At 41.0% G+C, this 17,232-nt stretch overlaps 1 protein-coding gene across 1 annotated transcript in view; it reads right to left on the bottom strand.

The window, feature by feature from the left end:
* The window catches only part of CFAP206 (cilia and flagella associated protein 206), a 58,336-nt gene that overhangs the window by 35,181 nt on the left and 5,923 nt on the right, over positions 1–17,232 (bottom strand). Inside the window, exons 2-6 of the mRNA XM_040350077.1 lie at positions 12,727–12,835; positions 9,771–9,854; positions 5,857–5,947; positions 4,120–4,308; positions 3,644–3,802 (exon numbers count right to left, since the gene is read on the bottom strand). Coding sequence (XP_040206011.1) covers positions 3,644–3,802; positions 4,120–4,308; positions 5,857–5,947; positions 9,771–9,854; positions 12,727–12,834 — 631 coding nt within the window. The 5' untranslated portion in view covers position 12,835. The remainder of the gene's footprint in view (positions 1–3,643; positions 3,803–4,119; positions 4,309–5,856; positions 5,948–9,770; positions 9,855–12,726; positions 12,836–17,232) is intronic.

Below are 17,232 nucleotides of genomic sequence, written 5' to 3'. Positions count from 1 at the left end.
ACACACACACACTAATTACAAGCAAACAGATCACAGGTGAGGATGGTTACCTTCAATAGCCATTCAAATCCCTTTGTGTCAACTAGTGTGCATGTTATCAGGCCAAAATCACCAGGGTATGTAAACTTTTGATCCGGGTAATTTGGGTAGTTTCTGTTGTGATTATGATTTAAAAAGAGTAAACACAGTTTATTGATAATAAATGGTTTCAGCCAAACACTAACCATGAGTGAAAGAAAGGGTTTTGTGTTATTCATATAATCTGAAAAATGGCCAAGAAATCATAAATTCTGCCAGGGTATGTAAACTTATGAGCACAACTGTACCCCATCTTAATATTCTCCTAAACATAAAAACCATAACCAATACAAATAAATGACTAACAAGTGTAGGTCATTTACAAAAATGTAAAACTAAAAAAAAAAAATCAATGCATGCACAGTGAAAAAATTCACCGTCCAAAAAAAAATTCCCTTACATATCCCCTGGTGTAAGAAACATGTGCAAGGGAAAACAGAAATATCGTTCTCAAAAATTGGGGCAAATCCTTCTAACCTTCCCTGGACGGTGGCTGTGGAAAAATGCTAAATGCAGCAAAACCGCATGTAAATGTGGTACCGCGTTTACATGCGTTTTTGTTGCATTTAGTGGTCTTTGGCCAAACATTCCTCTCCTGAAACTCACGTTAGGACCAGCCAGTGTACATGAAGCCTATGAATGAACAAACTGAACAATGAAAAAGCAATACAGGAAAAGTATTGACACCCTTAAACTTTGGTGGTGAAGAGTTTTAAGAATAATGTGGACGGCAAGGACAGCTAGATTAACAAACAAATGGATCCTTCAACAAATCAAGCCCAACTTATCGCTAGAAGCCCAGATGACTGGGGTGACGCTGTCTTATTTTGGATATGTTATAAGAAGAACCAACTCACTGGAAAAGACTAATTATGTTTGTAAAAATTTAAGGGAAAAGAAAAAGAGGAAACCAGCAGAATATGAAAAATTAAAGCGGAACTTCACTCTCACAATCATCATTGACTATTTTTTATCCTTATGTTGCTAGCATAATGCAGAGCCGACACGGACACAGCCCGCTCTGTTATATGGGCAGACAGATATAAACGGCCTTAGTAATTAGTTATAAATTGGCACCTTTGCTGATTGGGGATCAGGCCGCGATGTTTTAATTATTTATTTATTTGCTGTAATTGGCTCCTACCAGAGTTACCATTTTCTTGATAGATTATTAATCACAAACCTCAGTGCCTGAGATAAGAGCATTTCTGGATTCTGTCGAATCTAGATTGTTGTGCATGTTAACATCCATATGAGTAAATTACTTGGTTCAAACAAAATAATTATTTGAAAATGAATGTGGATCTATTTAAATACGGTATTTTACATGTTTTTTTCTTTAAAGGGGAATTGCTCTTTCATTAAAGAAATAATATACCATATAAAATTGCTACACAAGCCATTTTGTGTCTTAAAGTTATTAAGAATTCCCTTTCCATTTCAATCTGAAACTGTTGTGATTTTCTAAAACTGCCCAAAAATATGTCTAGTGCCCATAATGCAATATTTGTTTTCAAATTCCTTAACCACTTGCACTGAAACCACTTTAAGTGGTTATACTGGGATGATGCCCGGTATTTTTTTTTTCCAGCTGGTGGAGCACTTTCATGAAAAAGCAATCCCAGTGGCTAAATAGCCACTGGATTGCCTTTAGAAGTGGTGGTAAGGCCTGATTCACACCTATGCTTTTTTTAGTGCTTTTTGCATTTTGAACTACAGTCCATTTAACATGGTTTCCAATGGAACACGTTCTGTAGAGCAAATATGCAAAAAACACTAAAAATGCATAGGTGTGAATCGGCCTAAGGGGTCCTTTCCTACCGTCTACCCGGGCTCTCCCCTCCCACCAGGGAATCTGGGTCTGTAGCCGGTGGTTCCGCCCACTGACCTTAGAGATGACCGGGGAACGAAACAACTCTGATCATCTCTATGGTCTAAGAAACCGGAAGTGATGTGTATTCTGGTTTTGCCAGTTGTACACAAACCATTACTGCTTTGAAAAAAGCATCTTGTTATAAACTGAAGCTTTTAAGGGCGGAGGAGAGATTTGGGGTCTAATAGAGACGTCTCAGTAAAAAGGACCTGATACATTCATTATGATAACAATAAAAGTGCTTAAAAAAATGTAAAGGTACAGTGTAAAGGAAATATAATACAATTATTTTAAAAGCAACCCTGTCCCCCTGTGCTTGCACGCAAAGGTGAATAAATTCTTCAGTTCCACATCATCGTGTAAACAGCAAGCACACCACACCATTGAGGTATCACCATGAAAGTCACATCAAGCGCAATAATTCTAGTGTGAGACCTCCTGTGTAAATCTAAAGTGGTTACCTGTAAAGGCTTTTAAAGCGTCGCATATGGATAATAAAATGTACGTAGTTTGTCGCTGTTCCACGGGCGTATGCAATTTGAAATTGTGACTTTAAAGTGTACATTTTAAAGTGGTATCTGTTTACTCAGCATAACATCATCTTTTATATTTTACCCCAAAAAATGTGTATTAGGTTGTGTTTTTGTGAATTAAAATTAATTAAAGTGTATTTAAAAGTAAATAAATAAATGCATTTGAAAAACCGCTGCGCAAATACTATGTGATATATAATGTTTGGGGGTTTTAAGTAATTTTCCAGCAAAATTTTTTTAGGCATGCTCTGCAATAGGAATTTCATTTTTATTTAGATACTCCCTAAGGGTTAAATACTTCTAAAGGGATGCAGACACTGCAATTTACCTCGTTAGAACACTTAAAGTGCACCAGGTGATTATAATCAACCCAACCCTACCGTTCGGGAATCAGCCTGTAAAGGATATAGTGGCCCAAATAGCTTTTTCTTCAGAACAGAAAATGGTAGGAATCTGTTACAAAGTTTGTTAAAATGCATGCAACGTACACAGATCACCCAGTGTCACGGTCAGGCTCAGGGGCCAGTAACTATAGCAGTGGAAAGGCTCACCAGGAGCCAGTAGGATAAATACACACGCAGGTCCCTCTGATGGGTGACGTGGGCACATGCAAGGCATGGGTTCTAAGCACTACCTTCACCAAAGCACCTGATGGTGGAGATGGGCTTCGCTGTGTGCTAGTACCAGGTGGCAATTCTCAGGATCACCCCAAGAAGTTGAGAAAGCTGGGGTGCCATAGCAGATATAGCATATGGGAATCAAGCAGAAATATAATTGGTAAATTAGCCAAAGGTCTGGTTGGGATCAAGCGGAAGCGTTGTCGAGGAACAATCCAAAGGTCGATAACAAATGGTAATGAATATATAGATGGCAGCAGAAGTGAAAAGAGCAATATATTGGATGGAGATGAGCATAACAATCTGCTAAACAGGAAGTGCAAGGCACGGTACTGTGAGACACAACAGAGATCAAGGTTCTGACACCCAGAGGTTTTTTTTCTTGACAGAACTGGAGTCACACTTTAAAATGTTTGCAAATATCCATAGCCTTTTCTTTTATTAGATAACATTGCAATTTAATTATGCTGATGTGTGAAGGAGAGTCAAAAATATTAGAGTCACAGAACATTTACAGTAAATATTATCTCCTGAATACTTACAATCATCGATGCCCTCTCCACCTTTTCCACAGTCTTTGTTAAACAAACGAATGCCAGTGACTATCATAGTGAGTTCCTTCAGCTGACGCTCTTTATCCCTCTTTGCTAAAGACAAAAAGGTGCCTAGTTCTGTGTGTGGGAAGACACTCTGAAGAGCAGCTAAAGAAACACAGGAATTCAAACCATAAATAATAATATATTTATCATGACACTTTTTCATTGACACATGTCACATGTACTCCAGTGGGCTCTGTGGCAAACCAGCTGAACTAACATTCTTAACTAACTACTAACAACTCAATTATTACACTTAGAAATATATTGGTCAAAAGCCTCCATACTATTACAAAATAAAATACTGGATTTAAATGTATTTTGCAGCTTAGTTCCTTCTATTCTACCATGCCATCATCACTTACCAGGTTCTTAATTTTAGCTTTTGATAAACCTATTTATGTATCTTTTATTTTACTGACCTGTGGCTTCTCTAACAACTTTGATTTCAGTCGGGGAGCCGAGGCCAGATCTGAGGAGCACATAGCTAACAATTTTGCGATACAGGCTTTCCAACTCTTCAGCTGTACGAGCTCTGCTGTCAGTGATCTCCCTGCTCACAGGCGCAAGTCGAGATTCCAGGACGTTATGGTGTTCATCTAAAAATTCTCCTACAAAATTTAAAAAGTGTATTTTTTTAAGGCATGTTTTATTAAGTTTTGTTAACAATAACATAGAAACCGGAACAACTGAGAAACATATAGTGACTTTAGTCACCCTGTATTAAGATCCAATACAGGATAATATTTATGTTTTCGGTAATATTCTTCAGTCGAGATCCACCAAAGATATCATGGCATATCTTTTTTAATATGCATTGATTTTTAGGACAGAAGTACAATATATATATATATATATATATATATATATATATATATATATATATATATATATCACTTTTTATACATTATTCGTTAGCGGAACTAAACCCTCCTGTCCTATACAGTCAAGGAAGCTGCCATCTCAGCCTCTGTTTGATCTTTAGTTACCATGGTACTGCACATGTGAACAATTATGACAAAGGCAATTTGATCACTTGACAGTTTAGTTAAGAACAAAGGCAGCTGTGCTTGTTATCATTTAGGGCATTCCTTGAATATAACTTCTTTGGGAATCCATTAAATTGATGGGTTTAGTTCCACTTTAAGGGGAATAAGTCAGGATAAAAATATGGGTACTGCCTTTGCCTCTAAAAAGTTGTTCTGGCCTACAGACGCTATATGTAAATCATTGTAATTTTACTTGCAGTCAGTTGCCATACTAACGTTGCACTATTACCAAAGAAAAATATCACAGATGATAAGAATTCTCTATATTGCGCGCGTACATGTTTTCCCACATTAATGCCGCGTACACAGGATCGGATTTTCCGTCGGAAAAAGCTTGGCTTGCATACACACACGGTCACACAAAAGTTCTCTGAACTTTCGACCGTCAAGAACGCGGTGACATACAACACTACGACGAGCAGAGAAATTTAAATGTAATGCTTCTGAGCATGCGTCAAATTGTTTCCAAGCATGTGTCGGAATTTTACGCGTCGGAATTGCTACAGACGGACAGAATGGACTACCATGCAAACAGCATTATGCCTCGTACACACGACCGGTTTTCCTGGCAGGAAAACTGCCATGAGAGCTTTTGGCCGGGAATCCCGGCCGTGTGTATGCTCCATCGCAGTTTTCCCGACAGGAAAACCACCAGGAATCCCAGCGGGAAAAAAGAGAACATGTTCTCTTTTTCCCGCCGGGACTCCCGGCGGTTTTTAAGCCAGCAGTTTCCCTATGGGGAAAACCTGCGGTGGAGCATACACACGGCCGGGTTTCCCGACCAAAGCTCTCATGGCAGTTTTCCTGGCAGGAAAACCGGCTGTGTGTAGGGGGACAAAGCTACCGAGCGGGTTCTCGGTTTTCCCCTCGGTTTTACGGCGGACTTTTTACCGCCAGGAAAACTGATTGTGTGTACAAGGCATCACACAGCTATGTGGTTTGTGTATTTATAACTGTGCAGGAAAAAGCTACTCAATAATCTGATAAAAAAAAAAAAAAACGGAGTGCATCATAGCTATTTGCAATATATTTTTGCAATATGTTTACAGTGAAGCTACCATCTTCTTTAGCAGTATGAGTAGTATATGGCAGGAAAAGTTTAATGCTTACCTCTACTTGTATAATTCATGTCAAAATACAATTGCATTTTTATTGTTTCTAGTGAAGGACTTCTTGTGTCCAGCAATCTGTCCACACAAAGCTAAAAAAAAAACAACCAACTAAATCTTAGAACAAAACACACAGAATATTTCAGATATGTCTGAAAGGTTGTTCCACATAAAACAAGACTCTGGGTGTTGGAGAACATAGTGGATTTTTTAATTTCTCAATAAACAGAGTCAAGATGGATATGCCAGAATTTTGAGACCTGCTACTTTGCTCTGATTTTCTTTAATGTTTTTACTGATAATGGCGGTGATCTGTGACTTTTAGCAGGACTGTAACATTGTGGCGTACAAATCTGACCCCAAGTGACACTTTTTGGGGACCAGTGACACCAATACAGTGATCAGTGCTAAAAAAAAAAAAAAGAACTGATCAATGTATAAATGGCACTGTCAGGGAAGGGGTTAACACTAGGGGCAATCAAGGGGTTAACTGTGTTCCCTGGGTGTGTTCTAACTGTGTGGGGATGTGCTCACTGGGACAACACAGAGATCGCTGTTCCTGACCACTAGGAACAGAAGATCTCCATGTTGTCCCCTGTCATAACAGGGATCCGTCTTGTTTACATAGGCAGATCCCCGTTCTGCCTCTCTGTGGAGTGATTGTGGGTGGCGGGCAGACACACGCCCACAGTATCTATTGCATAAAATGACGTACAGGTATGTCGTTACGCACAATAGAGCCCGCCGCAGTATATTTGTGGTCGACGGTGTCAAAGTGGTTAACTGAACAAGTTGAAGTTAGAAGCCAATTGGCTACCATGTACAGCTGCACCAAATCCTGAGTGCCCCATTTTTAGTAAATCCCCCCCAGTGTGCTCTTTTCCAACGATCAGATTAGTCCTGATAACCAACCCCCCCACAGCCATTTACTGGGAAGAGCACTGTCCTGCTGCTTCTCCTCTCCCCAGCTCTCATGAAGCTGAGAACAGAGGGAATGTGATCACTTATAAAAAGGGGAGAAAAGTATTTATAATGTTTTTATATCTATACACAAATGTTATGCCTTTAATTTCTATTTTAAACCTTTGTTTTACAAGGTGAGGGATTACAATCACTTTAAGGGATGCTACACTCCTCATTAAATTTTTTACCAAGTAAAGTCTGCAGACTTTGATAGGCTACTTAGTATTGCGTGGTGAATCTGAATGATTTTATATGAAAACAGTCCAATGTTATTCCTAGCAGGCCAGATGCCTAAAGAACAAGAAGTACTTGTGGCAACATTCCCAGAGCCTTAGCCAAATGCTCATCAACTTCCTACATCCACATGCATGCTGTCACTTTAGTTCCCAATGATCCTGGACATTTGTAGGTGTTCTTCACATGACTGAAGGGCTGTGCAGAGGGACAATTCAAACTGTGCAAACTGCTGAGAGCCCAAGAGATGTCATGCCCAGTTTCAAAATAATATGACCCCTGTTGGTGCTGCTTTCTACTGACTTGTATCAATCATTCCAGTGAGAGAAGCATGATGTTTGTGTAAGACATTAAATCAATGAAACAAGGCTGAAGAAAATAATAATAAAAAAAAAAAAAAAAACTAATATAATATTTTTTTTTAGCTATGTAACCAGCGCTAGAAAATTATCAAGGCCTCGTTTACACTTGTGGTTGGGGAGCAGTACCAACATGCTATTGAGTTTTGTATACCTTTACCCAGTGAAGTGACTGGCCTCAGGTGATACACAGAGATAAAGAAGAGATGAAGCAAATACTCCTACATAAGTTGTACATGTGTATCTGCAGTCTTCTCTACATCCATTCAAAGTCTAGAATTTACAAAGCTTGTCTGAGCGTTCAGAAAAAAGGGGGCAGAGAGCTGAAATTACACTCTGCAGTGCTCAGTGATGAGAGCTCTGAGAGCCGATTGGAGGGAAGGAACACACCCCTTTTACACAGCTCACAGAAACAGAGCTGATGCTGTCAATCAGCTGGAGCTCACTCCCCATCACCATTTTTTTCTTGGTGTCAGGAAAGCTTGTCAGAAGTGATGCTGATAGCAGAGGAACGAAGCAGCAGACCGATATTACACTGAGGCCCAGATTCTCAAACGAGTTACGCCGGAGTATCTCCAGATACGCCGTCGTAACTCTGAGTCCGAGCCGTCGTATCTATGCGCCTGATTCTTAGAATCAGTTACGCATAGATTTGTATTATATCTGACCGGCGTAAGTCTCTTACGCCGTTGGATCTTAACTGAATATTTACGCTGGCCGCTAGGGGCGTGTACGCTGATTTACGCATAGAAATATGTAAATCAGCTAGATATGCGAATTCACAAACGTACGCCCGGCCGACGCAGTACAGATACGCCGTTTACGTTAGGCTTTTCCCGGCGTAAAGTTACCCCTGCTATATGAGGTGTACATGCGGCGTACCAATGTTAAGTATGGACATCGTTCCCGCGTCGAATTTTGAAAATTTGACGTTGTTTGCGTAAGTCGTCCGTGAATGGGGCTGGACGTAATTTACGTTCACGTCGAAACCAATACGTCCTTGCGGCGTACTTTGGAGCAATGCACACTGGGATATGTCCACGGACGGCGCATGCGCCGTTCGTAAAAAGCGTCATTTACGTGGGGTCACATAATATTTACATAACACACGCCCACATCTTACACATTTGAATTAGGCGGGCTTACGCCGGCCTATTTACGCTACGCCGCCGCAACTTACGGAGCAAGTGCTTTGAGAATACTGCACTTGCCCGTCTAAGTTGCGGAGGCGTAACGTAAATAGGATACGTTACGCCCGCCCAAAGATACGCCGCTGTACGAGAATCTGGGCCTTAGTGTTCTGGATTGAGACAAGTACATACTATAGAGAGATGTGCTTTGTTCATATTTCATGTCTGAGGTTTACAACCACTTTAACCATTTCCCGCCCGCAGTACGTCCTATGACGTCCTTGACTTTCAATGGGGATATCTGAATGATGCCTGAAGCTGCAACTTGACTATGCAGTTAATTTTTGTTCAAGTATCATGGTATTGTGCTCCTTGAAACAACCACACCATCTTTTTCCAGAGCAGCCTATATTTCTCCTGAGGTTACCTGTGTATTTTTCTTTGCATCTCAAACAATTCTTCTGGCAGTTGTAGCTGCAATCTTTCTTGGTCTACCTGACCTTTTGTATCAAAGGATCCCTGAATTTTCCACTTCTTAATAAGTAATTGAACAGTACTGACTGGCATATTCAAGGCTTTTTTGATATCTTTTTATATCCTTTTCCATTTTTTAAAGTTCCATTACCTTGTTGCACAGGTCTTTTAACAGTTCTTTTCTGCTCCCCGTAGCTCAGTACCTAGCCTGCTCAGTGTATCTACGTAAGAACTAACAAACTCATTAACTATTGATACACAGTCACTAATTGCAATTTAAAAAGCCAAAGATGTGGGAAATTAACCTTTAATTGCCATTTTAACCTGTGTGTATCACCTTGTGTGTCTGTACCAAGGTAAAACATTCCAGGGTATGTATACTTATGATAAGGGCAATTTGGGTGATTTCTGTTATGTTATGATTTAAAAAGGAGCCAAACAAGTATGTGATAATAAATGACTTCATATGATCACAATCCTTAAATAAAAGACAATTTTGTTCAGCGTGATCAGTCGTATTTTCAGTATCAATGCCAAAATTTCACAATGTCTGCCAGGGTATCCAAACTTTTAAGCACATCGGTATGTGAAATTTCATGTTTACCTGTCTAAAAAATAATTGTTTCTTCTAATCCCATCTTTAAGTCCTGACCATAATAAAGAATGACATTTACACAAAACAACAATGTAGTCACTCTGACCAAAGATTACGTTTTCTAAAAAAAGAATATATATATAACTGCTACAGTTGTTACCTTAATGAGCTTTTGTACATCATTCTTTGTGAGAACGCGATCCACATTAAAGCCATTTCTTGTGTCTAATACTATAGCCTTTACCTAAAGAATGTCAAACACCAAAAAATAAAATAAAGTAACAGAGAGTTGAAAACACAATACCAAACGTAAGCTCTAGCTGTACACTGACATTTTACTAAAGACACTGGTTGGGTGACAGGGGTAATTAGGAGGGTAATCAAGGGGTTGATTGTTTAAAGTGGGGTTCCACCCACAATATTTTTTTTTTAATAAAGGACACTTAACTGTCCTAGGGGCCCCGCGATGTCGGCCGCCGAGGCTGATCACTCGATCGTGTCAGGTCCCGGTGCAGCTAGCCTCACTAAGGGAAACAGGAAGTGGAGCCTTGCAGTTTCACTGCCCGTTTCCTACTGCACATGCGCAAGTCTTGCGGCGCTTTGTGAATGGGCGGCTGCTCTCTGGGATACACACAGTTCCCAGAAGGCACCGCTCCCCATTCCCCAGAAGACAACGTGAGGAGGACGAGGAAGAAGACCTGCCGCGCACTAGGAAGAGAAAGATTAGCAAGATCCGCATAGCAGGCGCAATTTCTGGTAAGTAAAAAAAAAAATTCACATTTTTTTTTCACATTTTTTGTAGGATTTTGGTGTAATTGTTTTTTTTTTTAGGGTGGACCTCCACTTTAAGTAACAAGTGAATACAAGTCTATGTGTGCTGCTTTTACTCACTGATATGGCTGGGTTTCACTCCTTGTTTCTATTTCTGAACATCAGGGGGAAATCTAGCCAGAGCCTGTGTTTACAAAAACAGAGATCTGTGCAGTGATTGGCCACAGCCGATCAGCAGGTATACAGTCTAAATCATGGGTCTCCAAACTTTCCAATCAAAGGGCCAGTTTACTGTCCCTCAGACTTTAGGGGGGCCGGACTGTGGCCATTGGAAGTAGAAAATGTTCCGGCATCAGTGGGAGTAAACAAATGCCCAATTTTTGGTGTCAGTGATAGGAATTGTGCCCCATCTAGGGTTGCCACCTCATCCCTTTTAAACCAGAACACATATTAATCACACAGGTTCTGTGGCTGATTAACCGGTTGCCGACCGCCGCATGTACATATACGTCCACAGAATGGCACGTACAGGCATATGGGCGTACATGTATGTCCCCGCCTTTTCGTGGGTCGGGGGTCCGATCGGGACCCCCCCCCCCCGGTACACACGGCGGTCAGAAACCCGCGGGGAGCGATCCGGGACGAGGGCGTGGCTATTCGTTTCTAGCCGCCCCCTCGCGATCGCTCCCCGGAGCTGAAGAACGGGGAGAGCCGTATGTAAACACGGCTTCCCCGTGCTTCACTGTGGCGGCTGCATCGATCGAGTGATCCCTTTTATAGGGAGACTCGATCGATGACGTCAGACCTACAGCCACACCCCCCTACAGTTGTAAACACACACTAGTTGAAGCCTAACTCCTTCAGCGCCCCCTGTGGTTAACTCCCAAACTGCAACTGTCATTTTCACAATAAAGAATGCAATTTAAATGCATTTTTTGCTGTGAAAATGACAATGGTCCCAAAAATGTGTCAAAATTGTCCGAAGTGTCCGCAATAATGTCGCAGTCATGAAAAAAATCGCTGATCGCTGCCATTAGTAGTAAAAAAAAAAAGAATTAATAAAAATGCAATAAAAATATCCCCTATTTTGTAAACGCTATAAATTTTGCGCAAACCAATCGATAAACGCTTATTGCGATTTTTTTTACCAAAAATATGTAGAAGAATACGTATCGGCCTAAACTGAGGAAAAAAAATGTATATATGTTTTTGGGGGATATTTATTACAGCAAAAAGTAAAAAATATTGAATTTTTTTCAAAATTGTCGCTCTATTTTTGTTTATAGCGCAAAAAATAAAAACCGCAGAGGTGATCAAATACCACCAAAAGAAAGCTCTATTTGTGGGGAAAAAAGGACGCCAATTTTGTTTGGGAGCCACGTCGCACGACCGCGCAATTGTCTGTTAAAGCGACGCAGTGCCGAATCGCGAAACCTGGCTTGGGCATTTAGCTGCCTAAAGGTCCGGGGCTTAACCGATTATGGTGGTAATTAAACTCACTTGGTGCTTTATCTGCATTAAATTAGCCACAGAACCTGTGTAATTCATATGTGTTTGGGTTTAAAGGGATGAGGTGGCAGCCCTAGCCCCATTGTTTGTGTCATTGGGTGGGAAGAATCATGCCCCATCATTTTGTTGTCACTAGGCAAAACTGTGTCTCATTGTTGGGGTCATTGGGAGGAATTGTGCCCCTTTGTTGGTGTCAGTGGGGGGGAATTATGCCCCATTGTTGGTGACAGGGGATGAAATTGCCCCAAAGTCGAGATAAAAGCAAGCAAAGGGCCACATTCAGCCCCCAGGCCACAGTTTGAGGACCACTGATCTAAATGGTTGACTGTAACCTCCTCACAAATGTGTACGGTGTCCAATCACAGCATAGGTCGGCAGGGGGCTCGCACGACCAAAAACCAGGAAGTACACCGCAACAAACAGCTATGTCGCAGTGCCTGGGTGGGCTGCCTGCTCACAGTAAATGTACTGTGGGCGGCAAGCAAGTGGTTAATCTATTAATACATTGCACACTGCTATTTAACATTGTTAATATGTTTACAGGAGTGGAGATCAGAAGAAAGTCATCAGTGCTTCATTGCCTAATCACAGTGGACAGGGCTGTATTTCAGGTGATCTCTGACAGGTGTGCATAAATCACAAGACAGGCAGAACAAGGACATGAATCTTTTGGCTGGTTAAAAAAAGGTCACATACAGTATATGTATTTCAACTGTACGTTCAGCTGTTTGCTTGGAGTTCCACTTTAATTATTCAAAATGAAAAAGTTTGGCAAAATTAGTTTAAAAACAAAAATGTTTTTTTGACTGCAGAAACAAAACACAGGTATAACTTACCACAAAAGCTACCATGGTTTCGGATACAGTGTGCCCTTTTTCTGCACATTCTTGGGCAATTTCCCGTATAATATTTTTTATCACACTTTCAGCCTGAGTATGCGACATTCTGATAAGAAAAACAAATATTTTAATAATTAGATCAGAGTCCATAACAAATGCCATATTTGTATATCATAATTATGGTAGCTGGTGGGAAACAAATAAAGTTTGGAGCCAAAAGGGTAAAAAAATAAATAAACCAAACAGGGTTGACGGTTGAGGAAAAATCATAAAAAAGATGGTAAATAGTGTGGTGCCGACAGAGGGAAGCCTCTTTTTTACCATATGCATTCCAAAAGACCTATGACACAATACAAGAGATCTTAGGGGTCACCAACATGTCCAAAGAGAGTGCAAGAAGCCACTAGTCAACCAAGGTTCATGTGCAAAAGCAATTCTTGGGTCCGGCTCCTACATTCCATTACTACCCAAGTACAAACACATATTCGCTGTGTATATACAGTATATATATATATATCATCTTTTTGCCCTTTTTGTATTTGTTTTTTTCTTGACAGGGTCTCTTAAAGCAAGTGCTAGCAGGTATTTCATCCATGGGCCATAAGTGTCAAATGCAATTGAATAATGTTTTTTGTCTTATTAAAGGATCTTCCAGCTTCAAGTAGCTAAAAGTCTTTCTTCAATCAATCTTGTAGCATGTATGCATCCAGTTAAGTTTAAAGGGGTTGTAAAGGTTTGTTTTTTTATTTTCTAAATAGGTTCCTTTAAGCTAGTGCAGTGTTGGTTCACTTACCTTTTCCTTCCATTTCCCTTTAAATGTTTTTTTTCTTTGTCTAAATTTCTCACTTCCTGTTCCTCCTCAGTAAGCTGTTCACTAAGCTGTTCTGGCTGACTAACCACCGCTCGGATGATGGGGGAAAGCTTACTGAGGAGAAACAGGAAATGAGAAATTCCGACAAAGAAAAAAAAACATTTAGAAGGGAAATCAAAGGAAAAGGTAAGTGAACCAACAATGCACTAGCTTAAAGGAACCTATTTAGAAAATAAAAAATGAACCTTTACAACCCCTTTAACATTACCGTCATCCCATTGCAGTGCTACACTTTATCTGCATTCTGTCTATATATATTCATATATATATATATATATATATTTCTGGCAAAAGCATAGAAAAAATATATACCTCTCCCACTGCTCATGCCACGAACACCTCTCCCTTGAAGAGCAATACTCCTCTTAATTTCCTCAGCAACCAACACTGTTGGGAGCATGTCCTGGTTTCCTGATGTACTCAGTGGTTCCTCCTGCCAAATTCCTCCAGTATTTACTCCCTTTTATATGCTTCCTTTATGCAAATACTGTATTTATTGGCGTATAACACTCACTTTTTTACCCTGAAAATAGAGGGTAAAATGTGCCTGCGTGTTATATGCAGGGGGGCGGTGGAATGTTTTTTCCTGAAAGTTCCCTTTTTAAAGTTAGGGTGCGTGTTAAACGCCTGTGCGTGTTATACGCCGATAAATACGGTATATAAGGTTTGGAATATGATGGAAACCTCTGCTTACCATTTTAAGACTACATTTTATGTTATGTAACAAGCAAAACAACAGGAAAAATAAAGATTTCTTTGGAGTCAGATAGAGACGATGGTTAGTACAGAAAAGCATCGGTTCAAAACCCGCGCATGCTCAGAATCAAGTCGACGCATGCTTGGAAGCATTGAACTTTGTTTTATTCAGCACGTCGTGTGTTTGACGTCACCGCGTTCTGACCCGATCAGTTTTTGGCACATCAGGCCACTTCATCGGTGAACCGGTGAAAACGGTCCGTCGGACCATTCTCATCGGTTTTGTCCGACCGTGTGTACGGGGCCTAAGACTGCCTTTGCAGGTTAGGGGAAGCCGTAAAAACGTGGCTCAACTGCATGTTTTTTCCGCCCCCAAAACCGCAAGTATAAACTGATCTATGGAGTTATAGCGTGGTAGATTTATTGTGTGGAAAAGGTTCATGTTAGCCTTTGCCTCAACACCTCCCTCATAAATACGCCCCCCCCCCCCCCACACACACACACACACACTCCAATGTTACATACATATTTATATCTATATTCTTGTGATTGCCAAGTTGCCACGTAACTTGTAAAATAAAAATAAGTAGATATTTAAAAAAGAAGCATTAGAAGCAAAAGAAGTTGTTACTTTAGAGTCCAAAATAAAAGCAAGGCATCTTTAAGATAGAGATGCTGTATAATTACTTTCCTAGTAGTCCCTGTCTTAAAATTATGCAGCATAGCAGATCCCCGCTGCTGCAGAAGTGTTGAATACCTGCTGCTCTGCATGCTGTGATCCCTACTCCAGCTTGCACATCCTATGGTGATGCAAGAGAACACCTTTCCTATCGTGAAAATGGAAAACCATGCCTGCAAATGGCGGCTTTACCAGGTATTATTTTAGTGAAGGCTGCATATTTAAGAAAAATTGAAAACAATATTTTTTTTAGCCCAAAACTAGCAACAATAAAAACTTGCAGTGCCCCCACCAGACATTTTTCGCAATTTTTGGATTTTTGGTGTGGTGGCTTTTGAAAGAATTTTACACACCTTATAAATTGTGTGTTTTCCTTTAAAGTAGTACTAAAGTCTATGTTATTTTTTTTACCTTAATGCATTCGCTGCATCGAGGCAAAAGCCCCCTACTACCAGTCCTACCCCACATCCTTCCCTAAACACTCACCTCCTCAGGCTTGTCATAGGCACCTACTGCCATCAGTCAAGCTCCTGTGAAGAGGAAGTGGGGGGCTGGCTTCCTGGCACTTTGTGTGTCAATGGATGTACACAGCTTTTTTTTTTATCCAACAAAAAGTTTTTTATTGATGAAAAGGTGGTATACAGCTTTTGACAACGATACATTGATCAACATGACCACACAGACAGCCATTAAAAACATAATACAGCAGTGTTAGTATTACTACAATGTCACCACTTCTACTACCCTCTAATTCCCATACTGTGTTACTCATCCCACATTCAGTCCCAACAACCTGTCAATGACCAGGTCCACCGGGGAAAGTCCCGGTGTATCTAGCCACGGAGCCCAAAGATTCTCATATTTCCATGTACTCCCCCTGTGTTGGTAGATACGTTTCTCCATATGTAGCATATCTCCTATCTTACCAATCCATTCCCTCAAGGTTGGAGGGTTCTCCGATTTCCAGTAACACATATCAACTTCCTAGCCTGGAATAGCACTCTATGAACAGCCTCCCTTTTGTACACCTCTATCACATACTCCTCCAATACACCCAATAGACATACCCTTGAGTCCACAGGTATAGATACCCCAAATACCGAGTTGACAGTACTCACCACCTCGGCCCAGTATTTATGCAGTTTGGGGCATCTCCACAGGAGGTGAATAAGATCTCCATGGTCATGCTTACATCTGGTGCAAGTATCTTCAGTCTGCACCCCCATCAACTGCAATCTATGCGGCGTATAATTTACCCTGAAGATGATATATAATTGAGTGAGCCGCTGGGCCACATTCAGTGAACAAATGCTCACCCCTTGAAATATCTCTTCCCACTGTTCTCCATCCATTTGGCCCATGTCCCTCTCCCATTTTTCCCTCACCAGTATTGGATGCTGCCCCAAGAAGTTCTGTAATAGGATGGCGTAGCATTGAGAGATAAATCCCTTCGAAGACACAGCATTCCCAATGAGACTGAATACCGGGGTTGGCGACAGATGCCACTCAGAAGACCTACTCTGAGCCCGAACTGTGTGCTGGAGATGCAGGTACTGAAAGAGCATTGAGGATGGAAGTCCATATTCCATCCGCAGATCTGCAAACGGTCTAAGCCTTCCATGTTTAAAAACGTGTTTGATATGCGTGATCCCATATGGTTTCCACCCAGTCCCTATCTGTAGTTTAGCCAGCTCTGTGTAAGTATCATTAAGCCATAGGGGGCTATATTCAGTGTATCCATCAGCCTGTTGAATATATTTGCATTTATTCCACACTTTTTGTATGAGATTGTACGTAGGATATTTCTTATTCGGTTTGGCAAAAGCCAAAGCTTCCAGTGCCATGGGGATGGGCCCGTCACCCACCATGTGGAGCATTAGCATCTGAGAGGAGCGAGTCGGCTCACTCCCGAAGCACCCTACCAGGTGTTGTAACTGAGCCGCCAGGTAGTACAAACACGGGTTGAGCAGTGCCAACCCGCTGGTTTCTTTGGGCCTCTGAAGATGCTCCAATTTATTCCTGGGCGGCTTATTCTTCCATATCAAAGATCGGAATATGAAATTCACCTTTCCTGAAATTTTTTAGAGGGATCACCACCGGGGCATTGTGAAGACAGTAAAGCAATTGCGGCATTAGAATCATCTTCACTAGGTTCACCTTGCCTGCCACCGAGATGCGGAGATTGTTCCACGATTTGACACATTCTCTAAACCTCTGAAGCAGGGGGGAAATGTTCAAGTGGCTAAAATCTCTCGGG

Source organism: Rana temporaria, chromosome 4, assembly GCF_905171775.1.
Source record: "Rana temporaria chromosome 4, aRanTem1.1, whole genome shotgun sequence".
Classification (NCBI taxonomy): Eukaryota; Metazoa; Chordata; class Amphibia; order Anura; family Ranidae; genus Rana; species Rana temporaria.
This window is presented reverse-complemented; position numbering and strand designations above follow the sequence as displayed.